At 56.8% G+C, this 12,158-nt stretch overlaps 1 protein-coding gene across 3 annotated transcripts; it reads left to right on the top strand.

Annotated features, from left to right (window-relative positions):
- Nucleotides 1–3,632: 3,632 nt before the first annotated feature.
- Nucleotides 3,633–8,331, top strand: SLC25A45 (solute carrier family 25 member 45). Of its 3 annotated transcripts, XM_087822415.1 has the most exons (6): nt 3,633–3,669; nt 4,760–4,803; nt 5,004–5,075; nt 5,308–5,493; nt 7,668–7,926; nt 8,063–8,331. In XM_087822415.1, exons 1-6 carry the CDS (start codon nt 3,633–3,635, stop codon nt 8,329–8,331), a joined length of 867 nt encoding a protein of 288 aa, XP_087678541.1. The 3 variants fall into 3 exon arrangements, with proteins under 3 accessions (XP_087678541.1, XP_087678542.1, XP_087678543.1); XM_087822416.1 differs by lacking the exon at nt 5,004–5,075; XM_087822417.1 differs by lacking the exon at nt 5,308–5,493.
- Nucleotides 8,332–12,158: the final 3,827 nt, after the last annotated feature.

Here is a 12,158-nt window from a genome sequence, read left to right as displayed (position 1 = left end):
TCCAGGACCCACACTGCCCCACAGTTGAGCCCATTACAATGTCCTCCTTACCAGCCTGAACTGATGACTCAGGGAAGCTCAGGTGTGAGCTGGAGAGAAGAGCACACAGTGGGAATAGGCATCTCCCTCCTGGTTCTCAGCTCTGTGACCCTCAGACTAGGACACATTGGCTTGGTGGCCTCCCTAAATCTGCTGGAGTGAAGGGGAACGCAGTTCAGTGTTGTTGGGTGCTTACTGGGTGCAGGGCCTGGGCTAGGGTAGGGGATGGAGACCTGGGTGAGACATGGAAGCTTATGTTATTTTTTTATATTTAAAAATGTTAAAAATGTTTTTATTGATTTTAGAGAGAGAAGAAGGGAGAAGAAGAGAGAAAGATCGATGTGAGAGAGAAACATCTATTGGTTGCCCCTGCACCCCCAACTGGGTATCAAACTCACAACCTGGGCATGTGCCCTGACTGGGAATCAAACTGGCAACCTTTCAGTGAATGGGATGACTCTCAACCAATTGAGCCACACCAGCCAGGGCTATGTTATGGTTTAATTGGGGAGTGTAGTGAGAGAAGAGAGAGAGAAACCCAGAAGAAACACGTTTAAAACTATACGACAGGCCAGGCCAGGCATGGCTCAGCGGTTGAGCATTGACCTAGGATCCGGGAGATTGAAGTTCGATTCCCGGTGAGGGCACATGCCCGGGTTGCAGGCTTGATCCCCAGTCGGAGGCGTGCAGGAGGCAGCTGATCAATGACTCTCTCATCATTGATGTTTCTACCTCTCTCTCACCCTCTCCTTTCCTCTCTCTGAAATAAAAAAAGATATATTCAAACAAACAAACAACAACTATATGACAAGATTGCCTTAAAAAATATAAAATGCCACAAGCAGGAAGGGAAGGGCCCTCAATTCCTGAGCACCTACTGTGTGCTAGGTCCTTTCCCATGTTTTCTCAGGTCACCCTCATGGACCCTGGGAGTGGAACTAAGAGTAATAGTAGCTGCCCTCTGTGGAGCATGTACAATGTGCCAGACCTTCTAGGTGCTTTAATCCTTATAGCACACTGAGCATATATCTCCATCTTATGATGAGAAAACAGGATCAACAAGGTCAAATAACAAATCTGAGGCCCAGTGCATATGTGGTGGTGGTGAGGAGGCTGGAACCCAGGTCCAGCGAGGAGGGACAGATTCCTGAAGACATTCCGGGGAGTTGGAGTTGCTGGGGCATGGTTAGGACATCAGGGAAGCCCTGGGCAATCAAAGCACAGCAGGTGAGCTGGGACGGTGGGTGGCACCCCATGGTGGGGTGAGTACCAGGGTGAGGGGTATGTGGTGGGTTTGGCAGGCAGTGAGGATGTTTTGGAGGTTGTGAGCTGGAGAGTGAGGAGGTCAGAGCTGTGTTCTGCCAGGCAGATGGTTAATCTGGTGGAAGTTGCTGGAGGACGGGAGAAGAGCTAATCAGAGAAGCTGTCCTGTAAGGCTCTGGGGAGGGATAACTGGTCTCCCATGAACTGGAGTGGTACTGTGGAATTAGACAAGACTGTGGGGCCCATTCTGAAGTGAGGGGCCAGCTCACAGGCCTTTAGAGACAAAAGGCCTTAGACTCAGCAATCAACTGGGCTGGTCCACTGTTTTTGCAAGCGTTAAGGACCCTGAGGCCCACAGAAGGGATTGCCCAACATCACCCTAGAGAGAACCAGCAGAAGTAGGATTGCAGCCCAGCCCTTTGTGACAGGCCAGTGCTTGGGAAGGTCTTGGGGGCAGCCCAGGGAGCCCCGGGCAGCTCCAGGGGAAAGATGTCAGAGATGAAACCCTGCTTCCTAGAACCTGTCCCCCCACGAGTAGTGGGGTGGGTGGGATCTGCTTTGGCAGAGGGAGAGAAGGGCGAGCAGGACTGGTCTGTGGACATCTGATGGGAAACTAAGAGTTGCAATGGGATCTGGAGGGGCAGGAGGCATATTGTTGGGCCTTTACATTCTTAGAGGCCCTTTGGAGATGGGGGAAGAGAACTGGAGACCCAGGGCTGGTGCTGGGCTGTCCACTGGTGCTGCCCCTGACTTGTCCACTCATTCGTTATTTCAATGAATATTTGTTGAGTGTCTACTCTGTGCCACACAATGTTTCTTACACTAGTAAACAAAACAGCAGAGATCCCGGCCCAGCCAGTCAGGTTAATTACATGGTGCGTGCAACAGGAAGTGATGAGTGTGATGGAGAAAAGAAGAGGTAGAGCCAGCAAGAGGGGCCAGGAATGCTGGGCGGGCGGGGCAGGTGGGCTCATTTCGTGGGTGCCCTCAGAACCCAAGCTAGAGGAGGCCAACAGGAAGAGGGAGGAGCCAGTGCGAAGGCCTGGAGGCAGCAGCCCTTGTGACGCAGATAAGGAGGCCAGGGTGGGGAGCAAAGTGGGCAAGGGGGTGGCCAGAGATGATACCAGAGAAGAGGGGGAGGTGCTGTGGGGGCTCCTAGAGCTTGGGGAAAGAACTCTGGTTCCGACTCTGAGCAGGACGGGGCCACTGCAGGGGGTGGAGCAGAAGGGACATGGTCTGACTGAGATGTTAACTGCATCACTCCAGCTGCTGAGTGGAGAACATGCTGGAAGGGGGCGAGGGTGGAGGCAGGGGGGCCATTCGGGCAGGAGTCCAGATGGACCAGAGGGTGGCTTTGGGAGGAGCCACAGCAGTGGAGGCGGCTCGGGTTGTGGGGGAGGATTCAGCTCTGTTTTGAAGGTAATATTAATGCAGTAGGAGGGAAAAGGGGAACTCAGGACAGATTTTTATGGGCAGTGGTTCCTGAGCACCCGATCTCTGTGCCCTCGAAAGAAGAGCCCTCTCCTCTTTGTCCCCTCTTGTCCCTCATCCTCCAGGGAGAGGGATTCAGGTCCCTGCCCTGTCAGCTTGGGCTGTAGTTGTCCAAAGAGAAAGGGCAGTCAAAGCCTCATCACTCCAAAGCAGAGGTACGGCACCCTTTACACACAAAATCCCCGGCTCTGCCCTGGAAGAGAGGCTCAGGAAGAGGCCATAGGAGGCGGTTGATGACTCAGTGGGGAGCAGTAAACAACTCTGGGAGAAGGCCTGGCTCCAGGCCGGTGACTCACTCCTGGGGTGGTTCCCACCCTGTCAGCTGGGTGGTTTCCCCGGGCTGGGGAAGAGCTGGGGCCGTGCCTGCCCCCTGGTGGCCATGCTCCACCTCCCAGCCTCAGCCTCTGCCATCTGGCAGGGCTGTGGGGACTAACCGAGTGTGGGCCAGGCTGGGCAGGCAGGGCCTTGCCCCCAGCAGGCTAATTAACCCCGAGCTGACTGCAGCAGCCTGGAGGGGCCCAACCAGGGGCCTTGGCCTGGCTGCCAGTCCTGGTCACATTTCAAAGCCATCGCTGACTGACAGGTCACCGGGGCCCTCATCCCTGCCCCATGAGATTTCACACTGCACACGTCCTCCAGTCAGGCAGGGCCACCCAAGCTGGCTCACTCCCCTCTCCTGATGTCCAAGGTCTGGGCACTGGGCCACCGCTCACCTCCACCCAGGGTTAAACATTAGTGGGAGGTTATCAGTCTGGGTCTGGAAGGGAGAGGGTAGGGTTACATTTTCACACACTTTCACTGAGTCTCTGTGGAGCCACCAGTTCCCACCTGGCGGGACAATGCCTGTGGAGGAGTTTGTGGCTGGCTGGATCTCTGGTGAGAACTTTTTCTTCCTTCTATCTCATCACCACCAATGGTGGGTGACTTCCTGGGGAGGGTGGGTGACATAGAGGGAGCTGAGTTCCCTCTATGGTTCCCCCAGGGGGCCCAGAGCCAGCGGTCCCAGGGCCTGCTGGGAGTTGTCTGAGGGAAAAGGACAGGTGGCACAGGTGGCAGGGTGCTGCTGTGTCCCAAGGCCGTGCTTCCTGACACCTGCCGAGAGGGGGAGCCAAGGTGAGTGCTCTCCCTGCTGCACCCACAGCACCTGCATCTGGAGCCCTGTTCTCCAAGTCTGAGCCCCACTCTCAAAGCCTGGCGTGTGGGGCTCAGAGAAAAGCTCACCTTTGACCTCACCTGCTGTCCTGCATTCCCCTTTGAACCTCTGCGCTACGTAGCAATGAACCGATGCCCAGACCCTGAGGCCTGCTGTGCTGTGGGCCAGCTCAGCTTCTGGGTGGCACTTCCCTTAGGAGAAATAGAGGGACATTCTGAACTTGCGACCTCTCCCAAGGCTCCAGGACCAGTCCTTGCTACAGAGGGCAAGGCCAGGAGGTGGGGAGATGGCTGGGGGCTGGACCCTCCTTTCCTAGTGCCAGCGAGACTCCCCTAAGGACCCCGGGCTCTGCACTGCCGGCTGACCGGAGGGAAGAGTGCCCATAGGGCAGGGCCTGGCCTGGACCAAGGCCCCCAACTAGACAGTGGTTGTGAGTTGATGGAAGGAAGGAGAAAAGCTGTCAGGGAGGCAGGAGCGATGGAGACTCTTCCAGAGCCCATGGCTAGAGAAGCCAGCAGGACCCTTAGGTGTGGGTTCCCAGTGAAGACACCCTGTATCTGTGGTTGGCTCCTCCACTATGCAGCTGTGTCCTCCAGGCAGGGTTGGGCTCCCTCTGGTTGTCCCCTTGTCCCCATGCTTTCGTAGCCCAGTGTCTCATGTGGATGGGGGCCCACGGGGGCCAGCTGGAGTCTCCTTGGAGGCTGGTAGAAGGCCCTGCCCTGTCCCCTGGCCTCAGTCCCCTTCCTCTCGGCAGATTTGCTTCCTCAGCCTGGCATGAAGGGCCTCACTCATAGCACCTTCTTGTCACCACAGGAGCTCTGGGCTTGGTCCTGGGACACCCCTTTGACACTGTAAAGGTGAGTCTAGGGGAGGCACTCAAAGAATGAAAGATGTCACCTGAACCAAACGTTGGGATACCCCAAGAGCAGGGCCTGGCTGCCAGAGGCTCCTTCCTGCCTCTCCTGCCCCTCAGGAATCCTGCGCAGAGGGGCAGAGCACGGGCTGCGCTGGGCTGGCCAAGCCCGGCCTGCCCACCCGCTCTGTCCTTCCCGTCCAGGTGCGGCTGCAGACCCAGACCACATACCGCGGCATCGTCGACTGCATGGTGAAGACTTACCGCCATGAGTCGGTGCGTGGCCTGCCTCTGTGGGGTTTTGGGGTGGGAGGCATCTGGGCTTCCTCCTCTCCACGCAGGGGCTGGGTGGGAGCTTAGCGCCTCAAGGGTGGTACTGAGGCTGTCCCAGTCTCGCCACCTCCACCTCTGGCTGGTTTCCCGCTAGAGGAGGCCTGGCCAGGACTGGGAGGGCAAAGCTCCCCCCCCACTGCTCCCCCCCCACTCTAGTGGCGTCCTCTCCCTGCAGATCCTGGGCTTCTTCAAGGGGATGAGCTTCCCCATAGCCAGCATAGCCGTGGTCAACTCAGTCCTGTTCGGGGTCTACAGCAACGCCCTGCTGGCGCTCACGGCCACCTCCCACCATGAACGGCGCCTCCAGCCCCCCAGCTACACACATGTCTTCATAGCTGGCTGCACCGGGGGGTTCCTGCAGGTCAGAGTGGCATGAGGGGGGGTGCACAGGCACGCACGCATGCGCACACACATGGACGCAGTGATGGTCAGTTCAGTCCTTCCCCTCCCAGGCCCATCTGGTGACCCACAGCTGCAGACCATGGCTGTCCCCATCCAAGTGTGAGGAGCTGTGGGAAACGGGCAGGTCCTGCTGCTGGCAACCACCTGGCCTGGCTGAGCTGTGGCCTGGAGGGAGGGCCAGGATCAGAGGGGGCAAAAAGCAAAGAGCTTAGTGTGGGGGTGTGGTGGGGCAGAGGGTGCCGAGAGGACACCATAGAGAAGCAGTGCCTGCCCTCTCAGCCTCTTTGCCCGGGTGGCTGTGTGCCTCACAGGGCCCAGTCCATGGAGCTCGCTGGGAGAGGTCCAGCGTATTAATCATTAAGTAACTCCGATCATTTGGTTTTGGTCTTTGTTATCATCACTAAGTACCTGCACTTTTGAGGGGTGGGGTGGAGGGAAGGGGGGACTCCAGGCACTGAGGGGAGTCCCCGCTGAGAGGGGTCTGAGCACAGAGGCAGAGGGCTGTGTGTCTGCTTCTGCCCCACACCCTGCCAGCTTACCCTCTGTTTGGCATCTGCCCTGATGCTCTTGACAGAATTCAAGGGGCAGAGAGCAAGGACAAAGGACAGAGTCAGCTGGCTCACTGCAGTGAATTAATAATTCATGAGACCCCAAAAGGGCCTGGTTTTTCTTCCGCCCCTTCTGATGCAGGACGCATGCCTGCACATTTCCCAAACCCGGGACCTGCCCCCCCCCCCCCCCCCCGAAAACAAGGGAGAGGACAGGCCCCAGGCCAAGTAGCCTGACTTAGGCCCGGCCAGGCCAGCTCTTTGGAAAGTGGGACAGATGACAGTACTGGGGACTGTGGGGTCACAATGGGACTGGATCCAGGGACCAACTGGAGCCCGGGTTTGCCGTTGAGCCCATGGCTTCAGCCTTGGAGCAGTAAGCATGGCCCAGTGTGGAGGTCGGCAGGAAGATGTAGGCAGTGACTGGTTAGCACAGGGCAGGACTGACAGCCTCTGCTGGGCACAGAAGTTGCTTTGGGCTGGCTAAGGCTGATCCCATCACACAGTGCCCCTGTGCATGGGATGGGAAGGGGAGGGAAATCAGCCTCTACCTGCCACCCTACCTTAGGTCCAGCCATCTCCTCAGCCCCCAGGAGCCTAGGGATCAGGAGCACACCCCCTGGAGAAGCTCTCAGGTTGGCACTGCCAGTGGGCTCCAGAGGGTAACATCAGGGCTCCATCTCATAGGGAGGGCCCTCTTGCAGGGGAGGAAGCCAGCAAACTTGGCCTGCCGCCCTCTAAAGATCACTGCCAGAGCCAACACCAGCCTCCTCTGCCATCAGCCATCTCCAGGACTGAGGGACTGAGCTCTTTTACCTTCCACAAAACAAACAACAAACACACACAGAACACATAAGCCCCCAAATGCTATGCTAACCTCTGCTATGACCTCACCTGAACAGCTGATACTGACCTAGGTGAATCCATTACCCACCCTAGTTCCTGCCCCCAACCTCCCTCCATGTCCTCCCAGCACACAGCCTGGGTCCCGACACCACCCCAAATCTGTGTCCCGTTTGCCTCAGCCAGGTGATAAGAGTTCTGGGACCTGCAGATCTCACCCTGCCAGCCATTCTGTTGGGACATCAGTAGTTGGGGGTTTGTGAGAGGCAGGAAGAGCTGTCCCAGCGCTTGCCCCACTCAGGTGTCCTGCAGGAGGTGGGGGAGGGAGACTCTATGAAGCTGAGACCCCCAACACCAACGAGGTGACCTCCTGAACTCTGGTGTGGGGCGCCAGTGCTTTGCTGTTGCGTGGGCACAGACTGACCCCTGTCTTCAGACCCAGTCACTGCAGACACTGCTCAGTCCCGGGTTTGGAGAGGATTTTCCTAGGCCTAGAAAAACAACCCAGGCTTGTCCCCGAGCTCCAGGCCTGTGCCTGGTAGGTTGGGTGCTGTTGCCTGAGGAGAGGGGCCTGATGCTAAGAGGTGGTCCTGGCCCATCTCCAGCTTCCAGTGTGAGGTTCTGTAGGGAGATGCTGCCCTCTCTGCCTACTGCTTTCCTCTTCTTAACATAAGCTGGCCCTGCTCAAAGCCCCCCAAAGAGCCCCACCCCCGCCAGGGCCTTCACACTTCCTTTCCTACAGGCCTACTGCTTGGCCCCTTTTGACCTCATCAAAGTTCGGCTACAAAACCAGACAGAACCAAGGGCACGGACTGGGGGCCCTCGACCCCGGTACCAGGGGCCTGTGCACTGTGCAGCCTCCATCTTCCAGGAGGAGGGGCCCCGGGGGCTGTTCCGGGGAGCCTGGGCTCTGACACTGAGAGACACCCCCACACTGGGAATCTACTTTGTCACTTATGAATGGCTGTGTCGCCAGGTCACACCAGATGGCCAGAACCCCAGTAAGTGAAGTGGTGAGAGGGTGGGGGGCAGAGAGGAGAGGGGCGGGGAGCTGGTTCATCCTGGAGGATGTGGGAAGACAAGGGCAGGGGAGGGTGTTCCTCGGTCTGACCCTGCCCCGGGCTCCCTCTGCCCCAGGTTCAACCACAGTGCTGGTGGCAGGGGGCTTTGCAGGCATCACCTCCTGGGTGACAGCCACCCCCTTGGACGTGGTCAAGTCCCGGATGCAGATGGCTGGGCTGGAGCAGAGGGAATACCAGGGGCTGCTGGACTGCATGGTGACCAGTGCCCGGCAGGAAGGGCTGGGGGTCTTCTTCCGGGGGCTGACCATCAACAGTGCCCGCGCCTTTCCTGTCAATGCCGTCACCTTCCTCAGCTACGAGTACCTCCTCCACTCGTGGGGATGAGCCTGGCCAGGCACTGCCAGCAGCTCCCCACGTGGGACTGACCGCCACCCACCTGCCCAGACTGGAGGCCAAGTTGAAAGCACGAGGTTGAGATTTCAATGCAAGAGGCTCAACCTCCCTTGTCAAGGCACCTCCCAGCCTGGAAGATTCAGACAGGGATGGGGACAGGGACGGGGAGACAGAGGCGGCAGTGGGGAGCAGGCCCCCCCGCCGGGTCCTAGGCTCTGCCCAGGATCCAAGGCTTCCTCAGCCTCTGGTAGCACTTGCCTTGATTCCTTCGTAAACCAACCTACCAGTGCTGCTGGTGACATCCTGGCCCCGTCCTGTGACTTTTCCCTGCAAGAGCCCTTAGCCTCCGCTCTGCTGCCTGGGTGCTAACTGCCCCCCCCCCCCCCCCCGAATTCCAGGACAGCGTCATCTTCCTCTCACCTCATCTCCTTTCAACTCTCCCCCCACCTGACTCAAGAGTAGCCTTTACATCTCCTGGCCGCCCAGAGTCCTTCAGTGCCTCCTATCACCTCAGGGCAAAGCCCAGCTCCACCCGCTCCTGATGGGGCAGCTCCCCGGGCACTAGCTTTCCTCCCCCTCCGCAGCTTCACAGCCTCGGCAGCCATGCCCCTCAGCACCCCCAGACTGGAGGCTTGGTCCCTCCTGGCCAACACTGGGCATCGCCAAGGGGCGATCCCATCATTCCGCTGGCTAGGCCACTCTCAGACCCAGGCTGAGCACTGGCTCCGGGGGCCTTCCTTGGCCCCCTCCCCACTGCCCCGGACTGACTCTGGGTCTGCAGATCCCCAGCTCACCTTAATCACAGCCCTCACCTTTGTCATGGTGGTTGGTTGATTTCTCAGCTTCTCCATTAAGCTGGCAGCTGCTCGAGGTCAGTGGTCACACATCTGATCGTTTCCCGGTCAGTGCCTGTTGAATAAAGTGGCATTGCACTTCCGGTCTCTCCCCTGACTCCAACCACCCACTGGCTTCCCTGTCCCCCCCCCCCCCCAGAGGTTTGCCTACCCCGGGCTCAGCCCCAGGGGAGTGGTGCCAGCAGTTGGGGGTGTCTTTCTGGCCTGCTCCACTCATGGCACAAGTTTTCTTTACTTATCTCAAAGTGGGCATTCAAAACTGGCTGAGGGTTCACTTGATTGGCAATAAAAAGCCTAGCATAGTTTGTACCCACTGATGTCCTGATCTGGTTTGAGATCAACCTGGGCCCACCTCCTGGTGACCTGAAGGCCTAGATCCCTGCTGTTTCCTGTGTGCTCCCTAGAAAAACCATCACAGCTTCTAATCACTGTTGACAGAGGGACCTGGGCTCAGTCAGTAGGTAACTCATCCCAGGCTACACAGCTTACCTGGAAGCCTCTAAGCCCCCAGCTCCAGAGCTCAGTTCAAATTCAGCCAGGGAGACCTGCCAGCCTCAGCCCTGACATGCTTATCGGAGCTGTCCCTCACTAGATTGTGGGCCACGGACTGCAGGTGGCACCCCAAGTTGCTCTCCCTTCTTTCATCGTCATATTGTGCTTGCAGGGCACGTGGCCGCTGTGCCAGGCTGTGTCCCAACTTCCCTTGCAGCTCCATGGCGCCTGGGCCTGGATCTTGCTAGAGAAACGTGTGGTGCGTGCACATTGCCCATCACTTGCTTACAAGGCAGTTCCTCACCGTTGGCTGAACCAGTGACCCTGGAGGACTGCTGAGGGTGCAGGAGGCACCCCACTGGCCTGGAACCAGGGGCACGGCTGCATCCTGAGTCTCTCTGCTGCAGCTGTTCAGCCTTCACGCTAACTCACACTTAGGAAAGTGCCTGTGAGTTCTGTGGTCGTCGGGTGGTCCCAGTGTGGTCCGTGGAGCAACGCACGGGATCTTCTGGAGCTTGTTAGAAATGAATCCCAGGCCCACCCGGGCCTGACTGAATCAGAATCTCTGAGGCTGGAGCCCAGAAGTCTGTGCTGTTCGACGCTCTCCCGTGACTTTTACACACGTAACGGAGCTCTGGCTGCTCCTAACAGCAGAAAGGTGCTGTCTTTTCAAGTGAGAAAGTTGGGAGTTAAGTGACTTAACTCTTAGTGCTGCAGCCTCCACTCTGCAGACTCAGGAAGCCTGGTCCTGAGATGGGAAAACAGGGTCTGCCTGAGCCAGTCACTGTCCTTTCTGTGCCTCAGTTTCCTCCAAGATCCCTTCCGACTGGTCAGCTTGTGCACCCCAATGGCCGTCCAGCACGGGCACAGTCCCAGAGATTTGGGGCCGGATGTGACAGTCATTGGAACACCTCAGGGCAGTGAGTGGCCCGAAGGGAGCCAAGAGTGTGCACATGAAAGAGGAAGTGGCTCTTATAACCCAGACAAGAAGGGAGAGGAGGCCCTGGCCCGCTGGCTCCGTAGGTTAGAGCATCCTCCTGATGCACCAAGGTCATGGGTTCGATACCTGATCAGGACACATACAAGAGTCAACTAATGAATGTATAAATAAGTGGAACAACAAATCTATGTTTCCCTCTCTCTCCTTCCTCTCTCTCTAAAAAACTGATCAATATATTAAAAATTTTTTTTAAAAAAAAGAAGAGACAGATCAGAGTGGTCCTCTGAAGTTTGCCATCTCTCACCACACCACCAGTTAGCAAAAGAAAAAATATGAAAATCCTGTTTGGGTTTTGTTAAAATTAAATCCTTTTGGGTATTAATTTCACCCACAAGCTGCCTTTGTGGCCTGCCTTTGCACTGTCTGGGCACGCTCTTCTGTTTTCCCTCTCTGGTTCTCTCCACAGGCATCTCGGGAGGGGGCTGGCTCCCTGCGCTGAGCTCATTAGGACCAGAGACGGTGGCAGGCCTCGCACGCCATGCAGTCCCTTCCGCTGGCCTGGCAGGAGCTGCGAGCCGTCTGCAGAACGGGGCTGCAGCGGGGGCAGGTTAAGCATGAGCAGTGAGAAAACAACTCACTCTTTCCGAGGCCCCGGGAGGGGACACAACAGTGTTGGAAAGGAGGGTGGGAAGACAGACTCAGTCAGGCAGGAAATGGCTGAAGATATTTTTAAAAGCTAGACGTTTTGACGTCAGCAGGATCTCATAATATGCATGATAAATTCCTTTGGGAACAGTAGATATCATTAGAGGTCCTCATTATACTTGAGACTGATTTAGATGGGGTCCCTAGGAACTAGGACATAGTCAATGAACTGCTTTGAGGTTGAAAACGGGGGTGGAGTCTGAGGGTTGCATGTGAAGGGCTTGTAACTTGGGCAAACATGTTACATTGTGTCTCATTGAACTCATGCTGTCAAACATATCTATTTATTTTTATAGCAGTGGTCACAGTAGGAGAAATTACAGGAGACTAATACGTGTATAGTGACACCAAGGCTACATGTGCAGGTAAAGGGGGAAATGATAGTCTGGGGATGATTCCGGCGTAAATCACTATTGCTGGACTCACTAAACAGCTGAGTTTAGTTTTAGTTTTGTTTCATGAAGAGGAGTCACTCTTAATTGGCGTCTCGAGCCTGACCACCGTCCTGAGCTCCAGGCCCACGCTGCCAACTCTGGTCACAGATCCTTGAGCATCCCAAAGTCACCTGCTCCTGCTGCCAGGCTCTATGGCACAGGTAATCCCTTGGGCCAGACATCTCAAAGAAGCTCTCGCTGTCTTCTCCTCCCACTTTAAAGGTGTCTCCAATTCCTGTTAACCTGCCCCTGAAGCTTCCTAGGACTCACTCCCTCCTTTCCAATCCTAACCCAGGCATATCTCAGGGATGCTGTGGGCTTGGTTCCAGACCACTGCACTACAGTGAATATCACAATAAAGCGAGTCACATGAGGTTTGGGTTTCCCAGTGCA

Source organism: Miniopterus natalensis, chromosome 11 (genome assembly GCF_054644295.1).
Source record: "Miniopterus natalensis isolate mMinNat1 chromosome 11, mMinNat1.hap1, whole genome shotgun sequence".
In the NCBI taxonomy this organism is placed as follows: domain Eukaryota; kingdom Metazoa; phylum Chordata; class Mammalia; order Chiroptera; family Miniopteridae; genus Miniopterus; species Miniopterus natalensis.
Note: the sequence above shows the minus strand (reverse complement) of the source record. Positions and strands in the feature narration are given on the sequence as shown.

What these genes read in the sequence shown, in the direction of transcription:
- SLC25A45 (XM_087822415.1), top strand. Translation starts at nt 3,633, where the DNA reads ATGCCTGTGGAGGAGTTTGTGGCTGGCTGGATCTCTG. An exon ending in ACCCCTTTGACACTGTAAAG is followed by an intron (nt 4,804 to 5,003) that starts GTGAGTCTAGGG and finishes CTTCCCGTCCAG; the next exon opens with GTGCGGCTGCAGACCCAGAC. An exon ending in ACCAGATGGCCAGAACCCCA is followed by an intron (nt 7,927 to 8,062) that starts GTAAGTGAAGTG and finishes CCTCTGCCCCAG; the next exon opens with GTTCAACCACAGTGCTGGTG.